The sequence below is a fragment of the Typopeltis vanoorti genome, chromosome 16, assembly GCF_054136105.1.
Source record: "Typopeltis vanoorti isolate ZY-2024b chromosome 16, IOZ_Tvanoo_1.0, whole genome shotgun sequence".
NCBI lineage: Eukaryota > Metazoa > Arthropoda > Arachnida > Uropygi > Thelyphonidae > Typopeltis > Typopeltis vanoorti.
This window is the reverse complement of record NC_143564.1, coordinates 112,961,812-112,979,720: the sequence shown is the minus strand read 5'-3', so window position 1 is coordinate 112,979,720 and position 17,909 is coordinate 112,961,812. Positions and strand designations below refer to the sequence as shown.

The window sequence follows — 17,909 nt, the reverse complement described above, 5'->3', positions numbered from 1 at the left end:
CTACTATCCCTGGCATAGCCCTTGAGATCATTGGTGTATGCAAGCCTCCTTACTATGTCAAGGTGGAGATACCATTCAGGAGGTAACTGTAACATATAATTACAAAAATGTATCATGCAGACAATTTTATGATAAAATTAAGAATGCCACCAAAGTGCTGAGAGATATGAAACTGATTAAAAGTTAATATGGTGTGATTTTTTGTTTAATATTAATGTCATTCCTCTGTCTCATTTGATTGTTTTTAAAATGTTAATTATAATTAACACAAATAAATGCTTTCTTCTTTCTCAGATTGTTGGATAATTATTTCTATGGCAGTTAATAGGCATATAAAAAGTTTTATATACCTATTCATAATTTTGTTTAAATTTGGTTTTTGTTATAGGATTTGCTTTCTGAAAAGTTCTCTTTTCATATTTTTAATATTATTAAAATATTTAATATTTTTAATGTTGGATAATATGCTGATTTTGCTTAAATAGATAATTATTCATGACTAGTGATTGTTATTTATGAACTTTCCCTTTTTAATTGACCAGATATAGCTTGGATCAATGGCCGTGATGGAGGATATCTTGTTTTTGGTAATATGGTGTATACTGTAAGTTAAATTTAGGTCTAATCTGATATTAAAAATTTGAACTATTGCATAAGTAATTCATTAATATTAGAAAATGTCCTAGCTTCTAATTTTGTAGAAAATGCTGACGTAAACTAGATATGAGATTTTACTACAGCAGTATAAGCTGGGAAAAATGCATGTAATAGTAATAAGGGGGTGGAATTTCTAGAATTTTTGAGGGACAAATGTTTTAGGCAACATGTAATAGAGGGAAGAAGAGGTTCAAGAGTTTTGGATTTGATCATAGCATCAGAAGAGTTGATTATAACTGAGATGACATCTCTCCCACCAGTTGGAGAGAGTGACCATGTAGTTTTGACTTGGAAGATGAATAGACATGCAGGTGTATCAAAGAAAAGGGAACATATGTAGAATTATAAGGCAAGTGATTATAATAGTCATAGGTGTCAACTAGGGGCAGTTCCATGGAGGACAGAATTGGAAGGCCAGGATATCATTAGTGCTTGGGAAATTGTGAAGGAATATTTGTTAGCAGCTATAGTAAGCTGTATTCCATGAGTGAAGAAGCAGATACAATTTGGTGGAAAGTGGATGACAAATAATATCAAACAGCAACTGCATGTGAAAAAGAGATTATGGAAGAGATATGAGATGTAGGAGAGGGGTGAAGGGCAGATACACGAATAGTATAAGATGCAGTCCAGGAGAGTGATCAGTATGGTGAGGAAGGCAAAACTGGAATATGAGAAGATATTGGCACTAAGATCCAAAGAAAATCTTATGGAATTTTTTAGCTATGTGTCCAGTAGGAGGAGAAATGATTGTGGAAGAATGACATTGTGGGATAAAAATGGGAATAGAGTGACTGATGCAGAGGACATAGTATAGTTGTTCAATGAGCACTTTATTTCATCTAAGTATAAGCCAGTTTTTGTGTCATCAATAGTTGATAAGGTCTTGGAGAAATTAGTGAGAAACTATATACAGCGTTGGGCAGATGAGGGCAGAGGCGTAGCTAGGGGAGGATGGAGGGGGGCGGTCCAGGTGCACTTTGAACCTTTTTGAACTTTTGCAGTTAATTCTAAAATACAGTCTCGAGAACTCATTTTCAAATATTGTAATACTACTGCGAATTTTCCTCACAATTGCTGTAAGTGTTGCGAATTGTGAGAGCAGTTTTTGTAAATAAAATTGATTAAGAATTACCTACATTACTATGAAAAATAGACTTTGCCATTCCTAAAATAGACATTCCTAACAGCAGGAAGAATATGAAGAAAATAAAATAATTATGGAAATTAGGAATAATCTTATTGTCGCGGCACTTTTTCAGAAAGATGATCCTCGCTCGTAACTTACCTTGTATTACTGATAATTTACCGTTTTGGTAAAGTTTTTCCCGTGAAGGAATAGAATATTACTCTTGAGTGACACTTGTGCCATTATGATTAGGAATTATAGATACGTTAACCAAAGAATATTTTAATATTTGCGAAATATTTCAGTCTGAAACTAACAGTCTTCAGTGGCAACATAGGAACTGTTTTTAACAAGGTGGAATACCAACAATTGATCATTCAAAAGTAGAACGAGCCGTGTTATGTTACATTGCTAAGCATTAAAGAGAGGAAAAATTTCATCAGAGTGATGATTAAATTATAGTTATTAATTCACAATCTCATATAATAATCTTAATTTATAAATAACATTAGACTAATGTAGGAATTAAAAGTCTCAATTAAAAAAAAATTAATGTTATCCTGATTAAACTTTCCCATATTTTTGATAAGGATATACAGTCATTTTGATTCAAGTTAGGGCATTGAAGTAAGGCCTCAGCACTCTCTTTGAATAGGCGTTCAAATTTATAGTGACATCTGTGTAGAAGGCGAGTCTTGGACTAGAGGATGTTGTGGCTTGTCTCTATCAAGGTAAGTTACGAGCGAGGATCATCTTTCTGAAAAAATGCCACGACAATAAGATTATTCGTAATTTCGCTAAGCTAAAAGAAATCATCAAATCTCCTGGAGCTCATAATATCTAGAGGAAAAACCAGTTTAGCTTTAATCCGTAATTAACTCAGAGCAGCCAAACATGATCTTGCTATTAACATTCATCAACTTTCTGATCTCTGTACCTTTATCTCCACAAACTTAGACCCCCATCTTTCTGACATAGTTCTTAATGTGGCTAAACGCTCTATACAACATTCTTATAAAAAACAGAATCAACATCTAAACCGCAAATTTGATGTTCTTGTTTCTAGACAATCAAGCCTTTCCAAGCTCCAGATAATTGGGTCGTCAACGTATCCGGTCGCCCTTTAACGAATAGTGAAACACTCATCCTCTCAAAAGGACTTAATTTTGCTATAGTCCCTAAAAAGATTCCGTATCTAGATTTCCTGCTTAACATCGAACGAACCTTAGTCATCTCTCTAGTGAAAAGGCTAATTCCCTCCGCCTAGAAGTTGCTTCTATGCTACTTAAAGCCAAGCTTCCTCCTTCCAACATATCTCCTTCGGAAAAGAAAGCATTACATTCCTTAAGAAGCAACAGTCACTTTGTTATCACTAAAGCAGACAAGGAAAAGTGACAGTAATTATGGATTCTTCAAACTATCAAAGAAAAAATTCTCTTTTACTTCGAGATTGCTCAACATACCAAGATCTTGAGCACAATCTCACCAACAGGCAACTGAAAAATTAAATTCTCTTCTAGATGAGGTGATAAGTTCGGATGCAGACACGATGGAAAGGCTAAAAATGCATTTCACAAGACCTCCTAGAGTTTATGGCCTACCTAAAATCCACAAGACAGATATTCCTCTTCATCCTATAGTGGACTGTATTGATTCACCTACTTATCGCATAGCCAAATATTTAGTGAAATTATTGAAATCACATATAGGCAAATCACGCTCTTTTTTGAAAAACTTCTGATTTCCTAAATAAATTAAAAAAATATCTCATTGCAACCTGCTGATCTTATGGTGAGCTTCGATGTAGAAGCTCTATATACTAATGTAACTCTCAAAGAGACTTTACAATTACTTGCTGACATCTTCCCACAAGATATTATAAAATTATTTGATTTCATGATGCACTCTGGATGTTTCTTGTGTCAAAACAAATTCTACAACCAAGTGGAAGAAACGACCGTGGGAGGTCCACTTTCACCTGCTCTAGCCAACTTTTATTTGGAACATCTAGAAGACGTCCTGTTTTCATTTATATTCCCTCAACCATCCTTTTGGATGAGATATATAGACGACATCTTTTCAGTGTGGCCTCATAACAGAAATTCCTTACTTTCTTTTTAGCCAGAATCAATTCGTTACATCCTCGTATTAAGTTTACCATGGAGATTGAAAAGACAACAAGTTATCCTTTTTAGACATCCTCCTCATCTGTTCACCTTTAGGTATTACAACAATAGTTTACAGAAAACCCACTTTCATGGACGTTATATTCTCAAACAATCTGCTCATCAACCTTATCAAAAAACAGGAATCATAAAATGTTTAATCCGACGAGCTAGAACTAATTGTTCAACTCCTAATGAATTACAGAAAGAACTTTCAACTATCAAACATCACATGAAATTAAATCGCTTCTCTGAAAAAAAGTACACAACATCTGTTTGATTCCTACAATCCAATCCAGAACAACAAAGAATCAATACATCGAGTTCCAATTCCATATATTTCCAGAATTTTAGAACCAATTTCAAGAATTTTGAAGAAATATGATTTAACAGCCACTTATATCCCTATTAATAAAATATCCACCTATTTCCTTTCTTCTAAAGATAAACGGTCAACTAAGTCTCTTCCTGGTATATATCAAGTTCCTTGTAATTGCAATCCATCCTACTTTGGATGCTCTATAGAAAAAAGAATTCAAGAACATCAATCATACATACTGCACAACAAATCCGATAAGTCTGGATTGGCTCAGCACGGGATAGAGACAAGTCACAATATCCTCTGGTCCAACTCACCTTCTACATAGATGTTGCTATAAATTTGAATGCCTATTCAAAGAGAGTGCTGAGGCCTTACTTCAACGCCCTAACTTGAATCGAAATGATTCTTATCAAAAATATGGGAAAGTTTAATCAGGATAACACATTAATTTTTTTTAATTGAGACTTTTAATTCTTACATTAGTCTAATGTTATTTATAAATTAAGATTATTATATGAGATTGTGAATTAATAACTATAATTTAATCATCTCTTTAATGCTTAGCAGTGTAACATCACATGGCTCGTTCTACTTTTTTGAATGATCAATTGTTGGTATTCCACCTTGTTAAAAACTGTTCCTATGTAGCCACTGAAGATAGTCTGTTAGTTTCAGACTGAAATATTAAAATATTCTTGTGTTAACCTGTCTATAATTCCTAATTCTTCTTTTCAATCATTGATAGCTTTCTTTCAAGGTTGCAAATAGACAATGCTTTTGATTTAATAAGGTTAGTGCTTAGTGGGATCCGTTTTTGGTTACAATCTTCGATCCATGTAGAAAGAAGTCACTCTAATTCAGTCATTATAATACATTCATCCCTCGACTTACGTCCGTTCGAGTTACGTCTTTTGAAAGATACATCCATGATCCCATAAGGGAATAAGTAACATTTTCGGCTATACTTTTGAACAAGATGCAAGCGAGTGTAAGGTAAAGCAAGCACAGTGAAAACAGCGCTTTCAGTGACAACCTCCCTCAGCACTCAGTATGTGTGTTCAACAGTTCCTCTTGAATTGTTGATTTGTGTTTGAAAAATGGGTTATTTGTGTATTAATCGTTAACTATTTCACGATGTTTTGTGCAACATGGCTCCTACACGCACAATCAAAAAACTTAGTGAAGAATCACAGAAAAAGAGACGAGCAATTGATCTTGAAACGAAGTTGCAAGTTATAAAGCAACATGAAGCTGGTGAACCCGTCAATGTGATCGCACATGACTTCGGATAGTCTCTTTCTACAGTGACAACCATTTTGAAAAATAATGATAAAATCGTAGAGGCTGTGAAAGGATCTCATCATCATCAAATTCCTGCCATGTACCCTCAAGGGGTGTACAGGATATGATAGTACTACATGAAAAAAATTACATTATTATTAATTTCCTATCTACAATTTTCCTCCAAATTAGTCTGTTACTTGTCAAGACTCCAACATTATCAGATCTTATATTTCTATCGTCTAAAGCACTTTGTACCGTATCAATCCGCCTATATCTTGGTCTTCCTCTGGGTCGTTTTGCTGCCAACCTGGCAGAGAACACTTGTTTTGCTAATCTTTCCTCACCCTTCTGTTTAAGTGACCATACCACCTGAGATTAGCTCTGCTAACGCATTCCTGGATTCTGACAATGTCAAGTTCTTTCCTGATATCCTCGTTTTTAATATGATACTGCCATTGATGCCATCTGTTCATGCCTATAATCTTTCTCAGGACTCTCATATCTGTGGTCTCTAGTCTTTGGTCAAGTGTTTTACTTCTGACCCAGCTCTCAGATCCATAAGTTAAAACTGGTTTGAACACTGTCTTGTATACAGCTAATTTAGTGTTGCGACTAATTTCTCTCTTATTCTATATGAATTTATTCAATTGATTTCCCACCATACCAGCTTTGCTGATTCTGTTGTCTATTTCTATATTTAATTTACCATCTTCAGTAAAAATCGTGCCTAAATAGCTGAAATGTTTTACTTGTTCCACAGGTTCTCCATTCACAACACAGTTGACATTTTCAATGATTCTGCCTATTTTCATTGTCTTTTTATTGCTGACCTTCATACCATATCTATTACAAGAGCTATTCAATTTAGTCAGAGAATCTTGCAGACTTGTAGCGGATTTATTTAGAAGTATAACATCATCCGCATAAAGCAAAGAGCTGACATTAACATCTCCAATTTCGATATCATGTTTAATACCACTTTCCTTCATAATGCGATCCATATAGATGATGAATAACAGAGGGGTTAATGTACATCCTTGTCTCACACCAGATTTAACATTAAACCATCTTCCTGTACTTCCTTCAATTCTAACTGCTGACTTACAACTCAAATAAAGACTAAGTATTGCTTGATATACTGCCCCATTGACACCATATAACTGCAGCGTATTGAATAGCTTCTCTCTTGGCACCTTGTCATATGCCTTTTCCAGATCGACAAAACTTAAATACAGATCTGTGTTATATTCCCATGCTTTCTCGACTATTTGTCGTAAAGTGAAGATCTGATCCTGACAGCCTCTATTTGGCCTGAATCCAGCTTGTTCTTCACCAAGCTTTTCTTCCATAATTCTTCTCAACTGTTTCTCAAGTATACTTGCATATATCTTGCCAGGAACACTCAGTAGGGAAATACCTCTGTAATTCTCACATGTGGTTTTATTTCCCTTTTTATATATGGGTACTATGAGAACTCTACTCCAATCATCGGGAATTCGTCCCCTCTGTCCAGGCCTGTAAGACTCTTATACCACCATACTTCAGCATTTCTGGTCGAATATCATCTACTCCTGCTGCCTTTCCACATTTCAAGCCTTTGATGGCTTTTTACCACTGTGCTGTCATCATTGCTTGTTTCATTTAGCAGTTTTTCAAAGTAATTACTCCATACTTCAAGGATATCTTTTTCTCCCGTTTTCATGTCACCTTTACCATCTCTAATTCCTTTTACAGCACTCTTTCCTCCATTCCTAAGCTTCTTCAACAACCTCCAGAATATTTTGCCACCTTCTTGATATTTATTTTCTATATTCTTGCCAAAGTCCTCCCATGACTTTTGTTTAGCTAGTTTTACACAGTGTTTAGCATTCCTGCATTTGTCTCTGTATTCTCTAAGAGTACAAGCTGACTTATTTGACAGGAACTTTTGGTATGCTTTCTTCTTTTCCTTCACTGCCTCTTTAACTTCCTGTGTCCACCAGGGAGTTCTGATTTTTTTATCCTTACAGACAAACCTCACCACATGCCTCTCTGGCAGAATCAATCAATGTTTTCTTCAGAGTTTGCCACTGAATCTCCAAGGTTTGATTCCTGTTCTCAAACTCTTTCATTTTCTGAAGGAAATGACCAGACTCTCATGCAATTCTGGAAAACATTCAATATTTATCATGCTATTAAAAATATTGCTGTGGCTTGGGACGAAGTGACCTCTCAATGTATTGGTGGCATATGGAAAAAGACATTAAAAAGGTTTGTGCATAATTTTTGAAGTTTGTAATGATGGGCCCAGCAACAATCTGAATCTCAAACTGAATGATGACGACATAATTCAGCTCATAGAAGGTTCCCCTGAAGAGTTGACCAACGATGAATTGGTCAAACTGGAGGAACACTGTTGCAGAAGAGGAAAATCGGGAAAAGGGAGAGGGAAAAGAGAAACAGGAAGAGGTAGTTAAATAATTTACAGTGAAGGGTTTTGTAGAAATGTTCTTTGCAGTTAGCAATGTTCTCAAAATGTTTGAAGACATGGACCCCCAATGTTGAATGCTACTTATTAGTAGAAAGAAAGTACATGATGCGTTTCCTTGCTATATACAAATTTATGATGAAAAGAAGAAGAGGAATAAACAAAGCACATTGGACATTTTCATCAAAAAAAAAAAAAAAGGTTAGGAGGAGCCACAGTCTGATCATTCACACAGGGAAGATAACAAAGATGTGATTGTAGAGGAAGTTTTCGGTGATTATTCTCCTGTTTTCTAGTGACAGTAACACAGTACAGTTTTATAATAAGGTTTAAAAATAAAAATGACAGTATAATTATTACAGTTAAGTTCCTAAACCCTATAACTCTGTTGATTTAATGTATCGACTTACGTCCGATTCGACTTATGTCCTGCCGAATGGAATGGAACCCGGACATAAGTCGAGGGATGACTGTACTTTGATTTCGAGTGCATGCATGATGAACTTGAAGCAGTCTTACCTTTTTCTTTGTATTCATCAGCTTTGCTTAAAATTGCTCTTATAGTTGATTCACTTATTTTGTGTTCTTGTACTATATTTGGTCTGGACTCGCCTTGTTCATTTTTCTTTATTATTTCAAGTTTTTCTTTCAGTGAGATTACTTTTTGAATCATTTTTGCACTTCCACTTTTTTGCTCACTAATTCTTTTACTCATGATGAAAGGCTGGGAAAATACTTAAAATAAAAAAAATTAAGGAAAACATTTGCAAAGGAGTCATGAGATATGATCAGAAAAATGCTATGTAATTAGCAGACGACATAAATTTTGGCAGTAAATTTGGAACATAGTGTACCTGTAAATAGTGTAGTACTGCATGCCATTAAACATTGTAAATTGTTTTAAATCAGTAACTAAATTATTTCATCCTGGAGTAATTTTTTAAAATACTTAGCTATAAAAAATGTATAGTTAAAAATTTTTTAAATCTGTAACATCTATTTTTACAATGTATATAGGTGCACTAATAGAATTTTAGAGGCGTACTAATTGAATTTTGGTATAGAAAAAAACATACTCACTAATCGAAACCACACTACTCGAGGTGCGTTAATCGAGGGATTGCTGCATATAAAAAAAATTACATATTGAAACAAAAAAGATTTCGAAGTTGGAAAGGTTTCTTTTTTTTTCTCTCTCTTTAAACTGTTGAATTTATTTGTAGTTGTTTCTTCATCATCATCATCACGAACCATGGGCTCACTGCTGCTGCCTGATGTCTGATTCACTATCTTCTTCCACCTTTCTTTGTCCAGTGCACAGTGTCACAGTTTTTGTACACCCATTCCACACTAGTTTTTTATATCGTTTATCCATTCTCTATATGGTCTACCTCTTCTGTTTAAACCATCCAAAATACCAAACATAAATGTCTTTATCTTCCAGTCCTCACTGATTCTACAGATGTGTCCAAATAATTGCAGCTTCTGTTTTATAATCTTCTGCATTAGATTCTGTTTTGGTTGTATCTTTTGATAGAGCTCTTCATTGGTGATTTTCTGTGCCCATCCTATTCTTAGAATCTTCCTGTAACAAGTTCTTTCAAATGCCAAAATTCTTTTTCTTGATTCCTTATTTATTACCCACGTTTCAGATCCGTACAGTACACCGCTGAATATGCATGTTTCCAGTACTCTTAGGTTTGTTTGCAGACTGATCACTTTACTTTTCCAGGTGTTATCCATGGCCTTCAGATTTGTTCTTCCCTTTGCAATCCTGATCTTTATTTCTTTTTTACAGTCCAAGACATATGTTAGTTTACTTCCCAAATATGTAAATTGTTCTACATTTTCTATATCAGTTCCATCCACTTGTATCTTTTGTTTCATGTTCTTCTCACCAAATACCATTGTTTTTGTCCATAGTCTTTGTTTTTTCCAAGTTCATAACAAAATTGTTTCTTGAGGTACTGTAAAATTCATATTCTTATTGTTGACAAATCTTTAGTTGTGAAATTCATCAATGAAGGTTAGCTTTGGATGCCACCAAATCTATTATACCACTCTAACTCATTCATTATCTATGATCTTATCCCCCTCTCAGATATTTCCATTAATTCACAGCAGCCTTCATGGGATGTTACTGTATATTTGTAACTTGATTGCTCCAGTTATGTTATTCCCCACCTATATTCAACATATATATTTACAGTCAGTCTTGGAGTGAGATAACAATGTATTTATTATTATGTATAATTTTTGTTTTACTTGGTTAGAATGTTTCAGTTTTGTATCCATGGTGTGGTGCATTGACTTCAAAGATCAGCATGTGTATATTCAAAGAATGAACCTCAACTATTAAAAATAATAAATAAATTAACTATTTACTGTAAACATATAGATATATACAATAGATACCAATTCTGTATACTAACTTCTTTCTCTCTCTAAAGAGATTTGATTTCATATTCTTTATAGAATTAAAAGTAGTAAATTAATTAAAGTAACTTATTAATACATGCACAGAATAATTAAATGGCCATTTTAAGATCACTGTGAGCTCAATAAAATTTATATCAAACTCTCTGACCCACAGTTAAACATAGTTCTGAGATATATATAACATCGAATACTTTCTAAAATAAATTGAATGCAGCATTCAGCTGAAAGCTCTGTAGTTTCACTTGGCCACACACTTAACTAATGTACTTGCATATGCCTTCTTTCAGTAAGCAAGTTTTCCTCGCACACATCTTTCTTTCATTTTTGCTGAAAGTAGACATGAAGAATAATCACTCAAACAATAGAAATACATAAATAAGGGAATATCATATAGAATGATGTTCTTGGACTTTGCAAAATCGTTTGATAGATTGCCACATGATAATTTGGTGAACAAGCTGTCAAGGATGGAAATTAGATGGATTGGTGATTGACTATCTGAACATTACCAGCAAGTTGTATATGATGGAGCAGTATCTCAAAAAAGGAGGGAAAAAGGAAACATTCTTTTATATAGATAGTTTTATTATAGAAAATGTGATGTCCTAATTTAACATGACAATGTTATATTAGATTTAAGATCATGGATTATCTATGGTCCTATTTATAATTAACTCTTAGGGAGAAAGGTTAAGTGGGTAGAATATATGTCTTTTATATTCTTGGGACTTTGAGACGCTCATTACTGTTAAGATTAGGGTGGTTGATAAGAATCTCCCATGCCTTCTTAAATTTACATTCATACTATGTTTTGGTGTGATATAAACAACAGGTGTTTTTCCAGTCAATTCTATGTAAAGTGTTCAGGACATGATCAGAAAGGCCAGCTTGACCATAGTTATTATATTTAATATGTCGTTTATGTTCCTTTTTTCTGATAGGAATTGTGCATTCTGTTTCCCTATATAGGGCAAATTACAGTTGCAATGAATATGGCATAATCCATGGTGGGCCAGCAGAGGGAGTGGATCCTTGGGTGAGTTGAGTAAGTTCTTTGATTTTGCAGGAGGTTTAAAGGTGTCTTTAAGGTTGTATTTCTGTAGTATTCTGTTTATTTTATCTGATATCCCTTTGATGCAGTGGTTCCCAAATTTTTCCACTTGTATACCCCTTTTAAACTCATTTCTATAAATTGTACCCCTTGTTTTTAAAATAGCTGTTTTTAAATTCTCACATTTGAATTTGAGCTGTGCAGAAGAAAGTGATTTTTAATCGGTGAATAGTCCACTTTTTTCCCTGTTTTTCTACGTTTTTGAGTGCTAAATTGTTTCTCTGAATACGAGTGTACTTCAGTGGTTGTTTTTTGGAAGTTAGTTGCTGTTGCGATATAATATATTTTGGTACCGTCGGAATCGAATGCGTAACGGTGGAAGACAAAACGAAGCTAAGTTACTGTATTTAGTTATATTTCATTTTATTTAATTATATATAGTACTTAAATGTTCTTATGTTTGTACTTTTTTTCCCTCTTATTTATTAATTGAATAATTATTAAAGATTACGCTACTTGGCAGTAAGGAATGATGGTGGATTCAGCAGCAGTCGCAAGTGGCGTAACGCCAGGTCCTCCGCCATTTAAGAACTCAATTATTAGCAATATCATAAGGGACTTTGTGGCATGCAGTACTTGCGGCACGTATGCGTCTCGGGAATTACATATGTGGCTTGTTAAAGAGAGTGGAGAGCGTATGTGCACAAAATGCAGGCAGTTGGAGGAAATAAGTACATTAGATATATTGATATCCGACTTTGTTGCTCCAGGAACGGGAAATGAATGTAGGAAGACAAGTAGTGTGATAGGAGAGAATGAGAAAATAATAGTTGATAGTGTGGAATGTGTGAGTGACTGTGAAAGTTTAGGAGATGGTTTTGCTTGGGAGAGTGAATTTAGATTAAGAGTGACTGACCTGCAGAGGGAGATAGATGAGTTGAAAGAGGAGGTGGAATGTCTTGTGAATGAGAGCAGAAGTATGAAAGATAAGATTAGGAGAATGGAAGAGATAAATGCAAGGCGAATCAGAGTAGGAGAGAGAGGTATGGGGGTGCTAGAAGAGGAGAGAATGGAAATGGTAGGAGAGATGGAATGAGAGAGAGGTATGGGAATGCTAGAAGACGAGAGGATGGAAACAGTAGTAGGAGAGACAGAATGAGAGAGGGATATGGAAGTGCTAGAAGTGGAGAAAATGGAAACAGTAGGAGAGAGGGAATGAGAGAGATTGTATGGGAGTGCTAGAAGAGGAGAGAATGGAAACAGTAGAAGAGAGAGGTATGGGAATGAAAGAAGAGGAGAGAATGGAAACAATAGGAGCGAGGGAATGGTAAGAAGTATAATGTATGGCGACTCAATGATCCGTGGTGTTCAAGATAGGATGCGTGAGGAGTGTTTGCCAGGAGGAACAATAGAAAGGGTGGCTATGGCAATTAAGAGAGGTGAAAGAGTGGATGAGATGATTGTGATGGTAGGAAAGAATGACTTGAGTGGTAATGTAAGTCGGGCAGCGAGAGATATGAGATTTTTGCTTGAGACTGTACGGAAGAAGACAGAGAGAGGAAAAATAGTGTGCATGTTGCCTAGGTATGATAATGATGAGCTGAGCAGAAGAGCGGCGGTGATATTGAATGACATAATAGCGAGAATGTGTGACAAGAGAGGACTGGTATGTGTGGATGCTTGGAGTGCGTTTGAGGAAAGAGAGGAATTGTATGCGAGAGACCATTTACATTTGAATGAGGAAGGGCGTAGGCATCTGGAGAGATTGCTGTTCTGAACGAGTCAGTGTGTCCCAGGGAGGATGATAGCAGGGGTGGCCTCTTGCGGGAATGGATACTTGGGAGAAGGGAGACGATGTCAGGTAACACTGAGCCCAGTGGAGTCTAGAAGGGATAATGCTGGGTATAGAAACAATGGCATTTATATGCTTTATACTAATGCCAGGAGTATCCGGAATAAGGGAGAGGAATTGGTGGCGCAGATAGCATCAGCCTGGCCAAAAATTATTGCGATCACTGAGACGTGGCTGACAGAAGGGGATATAACAACAGGAATAGAAGTCGCTGGGTATAGCATTTTTCGTCAGCATAAGAGGGGAAAGCGTGGTGGTGGGGTACTGCTTATGATAAGTGATGACCTATATCCTCTAAGAGTGGAGAATTTGGAAGGAAGTGAGACAAATGATTTTGAGAGCGTATGGTGTGAGGTAGAGGTACGCAAGACAGGATATTGAGTGGGGTGTTGCTACAAACCCAGGAGCACAGAGGATGGGGACCAGGAGATGTTTAGACAGCAAAGTTTGGCAAGTGCAAGAAGAATGATTGTTATGAAGGATTTTAACCACAATAGTATAAATTGGAGAGAAGAAGATGCATGTAGCAATAGGGGAATGGAATTTCTAGAATTCTTGAAGGACAAATGTCTTAGGCAACATGTAACAGAGGGAACAAGAGGTTCAAAAGTTTTGGATTTGGTTATAGCATCAGAAGAGTTGATAATAACTGAGTTGACATCCCTCCCACCAGTTGGAGAGAGTGACCATATGGTGTTGACTTGGAAAATGAATAGACATGCAGGAGTATCAAAGAGACGGGAACTTATGTGGAATTATAAGGCAGGTGATTATAATAGTCTTAGACGTCAACTTCGGGAAGTTTCATGGAGGGAGGAATTGGAAGGCCGGGATATCACTAGTGCGTGGGAAATTGTGAAAGAATATTTGTTATCAGCAATGGTAAGTTGTATACCACGAGTGAAGAAGAGGACGCAATTTGGAGTAAAGTGGATTACAAACAATATTAAACAGGAATTGCATGCGAAAAAGAGGCTATGGAAGAGATATAAGGAGACAGGTAAAGAGATGCATGAGGAATATAAGACACAGGCCAGAAGAGTGACTAGTGTGGTAAGGAAAGCGAAAGTGGAATATGAGAGGAGATTGGCCCTAAGATCCAAAAAAAACCCTAGGGAATTTTTTAGCTATGTCGCCAGTAGGAGGAGAAATGATTGTGGAAGAATGACATTGTGGAATAAAAATAAGAATAGAGTGACTGATGCAGAGGATATAGTGGAATTGTTCAATGAACACTTTATTGGAGAATTTCATCCTAGAGGAGTCAGTTTTAATGCTAGAGGGATAGGACTATTTCGAGATCTGGAGGTACAGGAGGAGAGTGTGTTTCAGATACTGAGTACTCTGGATGTCAGTAAAGCTGTGGGACTGGATGGTATTTCACCACGAGTTTTGAGAGAATGTGCTTGGGAATTGACAGTGCCTTTAACGTGGCTTTTCACTGAAAGTCTGGCTTTGGCAAAGGTGCCCAGGGAATGGAAGGAAGGTAAGATAGTGCCATTGCATAAGGGTGGTAACAGACTGGAAGTGTGTAATTATAGGTCAGTCTGTGTGTCATCAGTAGTTGTTAAGATCTTGGAGAAAGTAGTGAGGGACCGTATACAGCATTGGGCAGATGAGGGTAATGTTATCTGTGAGAATCAACATAGATTTGTGAAAGGACGCTCTTGTTTTAGCAATATGCTAGCCTTTTATAATAAAGTTACAAGAACATTAGATGAGGGAAAGGCATATACTGCAATTTTCATAGACTTGGCGAAGGCATTTGACAGGGTGCCACATGATAAGCTGATATTTAAGTTGCAGCACATGGGTCTGGATGTCAGATTGGTCAACTGGATTCAGGATTGGCTGTCTGATAGGTATCAGAGTTGTGTATGGTGGAGCAGTTTCCAGGAGGCAGAGGGTTGCAAGTGGGGTCCCACAGGGCTCAGTACTAGGACCTATATTGTTTAACCTTTATATCAATGACATTGCCAGTGGATTGCAAGGGGATATTCAGTTAGCTTTGCGGATGATGCAAAGCTGGGAAGGATTGTTAGTAATATTGCAGATGTGGTAGCCCTGCAAGAGGATTTAAATAAGCTAGATAGATGGGCAAATGAATGGGAGTGTCAGTTTAATGCAGCAAAATGTAAGGTCTTGAGGTTTGGGAAACATCGATGGGATGCTGCATACTCTATGGGAAGAGTTATACTGGAGGAAGTAGGGGAGACGAGATCTGGGGTTGATGATTGATAGAAACCTGAAGTTTAGGGGACATATTGCAAAGGTGGTGAAGGTAACACAGAGGATTGCTGCTATTATGAGAAGGACACTGACCTGCAGAGATAAGACGGTTATTATTCCATTGTATAAGTCTCTGATCAGACCACACTTGGACTATTGTTTTCAGATTTGGTCTCCAGGATTTGAAGGGAATAAATTAACTGTGGAAAGGATACAAAGACGGATGACAAAGATGGTTTCAGGACTGTACAAGGATAGTTACGAGGATTGGCTGAGAGAATGTTGACTGCAGAGTTTGGTGGATAGAAGAAGGAGAGGTGATATGATTGAGACTTTTTTAAACTGTTGAGAGGTGGTTACAGGGTTAACACTGGGGAGTTCTTTCGCTGGGTTGAACAGCGGGAAGGAGTGATGACAAGAGGCCATCCCTGGAAGTTACGAAAGGAAACTGTGAGCAAGAGGGTAAGGAGTGGTTTCTTTGTGTGGAGGGTGGTTGAGCCGTGGAATGCATTGCCTGATGGAGTGGTGGGAGCGAGAACAGTCAGTGAGTTTAAAGAGTGGTATGATAGACTTTGTGTTTCTCAGGGGGGGTGGACCTCCCCTCGATGAGTCTTGACAGACTTTATGTTCTTAGGAAGGACCTCCCTCGAGAGTCTTTTGACTCCTTTAAGGCCTGAATAATAATAATAATAATATTTTGTATTTTGTTTACCTTACTTGTTTTACTGCCATTACTGATTATTTTTCGTGTACTCCTGAATGGCCCAGCACTTACTCCCGGCTGGGAACCAATGCTTTAACGTATGGAATGGTTACAGTTTTATTGTAGTCTAGTTTATTTTTGTTTTTAAGTGAGGTCTTGTAAAGAATTTTGTTGATAGTATTGTGGCTGTAACCAATATTTTAAAAGGTGTTGCTGATAACTTTTAATTCATCTTTAAGTGCTTGTTCATTGGAACAGATGTTCAGAGCCCTATAAATGAAAACAGCCAACCACAAGCCAGTGATAACAACAACCAACCACAGAAGCAAGGCACAACAGAAGCCACCAACTGCTTTCAGCGAACAGTCACATAGTCAACCTATCTAATCACATCCTGAATAAGAATCCTAAGTCTAATATAACAATTGTCATGTTAAATTAGGACATTGTTTTTACTCTAATAAAACTATCTATATGAAAGAATGTTTCTCTAATGTTGTCTTAAATAGAATAATATAGCTTTAATGTAGTTATTTTATTTTATTTCATTTAGTTATTTTTATTTTTTTTTTTATTTTCACTAGAAGTCAGGCCAGTAGAATAGCTATTGATCAAATCATTGTCTCTTTAACATACTGTGTGAAATGTAATTTAGCTTGTCTCTGTATATATATGTGTATACTCCAGATGATGACCTTAATATGAAGTTCAAAATGTCGGGAAATTAAAAATTCATCATCATGCATATCAAGGATTTAGGCCTAGCTTGGCCTGTTCCGGCCTTAGAAGTCATCATTTAAGAGGATGTCCTGGTTTTCTTTTTCCTAATGGCTTGTACTTTAAGGCTTGTTTTGGTAATCTTTCTATTTTTATTTTCTGAATGTGTTCCATCAGTTTATTTTATTTTTTTCTATTACTGATTCTTGGTTTAATTATTTCATAATTTCTTCGTTTTTTTTTGTTTGTTTTTTTTTGTGATCAAGTTGAGTATACTTTGCAGTTTTTCTCATAAACTTCATTTCTGCTGTTATTAATCTTTGTCTTTTTGTTTTATTGTCCAGATTTCATTTCCATACAATAAGATTGGTAGGGCTAATCAGTGGTGTAGCTAGAGCTTTTGCTGCCCGGGGCAGTCCCTGAGTTTGCCGCCCCTCTCAATACACACCAAAAATACTACAAAAAGTCAAACCACGTATAGGGAAATAAACTAAAACACTAGGTTTATTTTTGAAGTAAAACCTTAATTTCACCAATCTAAAATGTTATTTTTCTTGCTTTTCTGTTAGTAAAATCGTCGATAACATTTTAAAAGTCTATTTCATAGTGATGTGGGTAATTCATAATCAATTTTAATTTAGAAAAATTCTTCTCATAATTAGCAACACTTACAGCAGTTGTGAGGAAAATTCGCAGTTAACTGTAAAAGTTCAAAAAAGGTTCAAAGTGTCGCCCAGGGCAGACCACCCCCTCCACCCCTGCCTAGCTACGCCTCTGGGGCTAATGTATTGTATACTTTTAGTCTGGTTTGTTTTTGAACTAGGTTTGGTTTAAATATAGAGTTAATTACACCTGTTATTTTTAAATATTTTGCAATTTTTACGTTTATATCTT

The 17,909-nt window shown here is 36.1% G+C and overlaps 1 protein-coding gene across 1 annotated transcript in view; it reads left to right on the top strand.

Moving 5' to 3' along the window:
- ATP8A (ATPase phospholipid transporting 8A1) overlaps positions 1–17,909 on the top strand; it is a 1,088,708-nt gene that overhangs the window by 822,406 nt on the left and 248,393 nt on the right. The window contains exon 34 of the mRNA XM_090406292.1: positions 543–604. Coding sequence (XP_090262418.1) covers positions 543–604 — 62 coding nt within the window. The remainder of the gene's footprint in view (positions 1–542; positions 605–17,909) is intronic.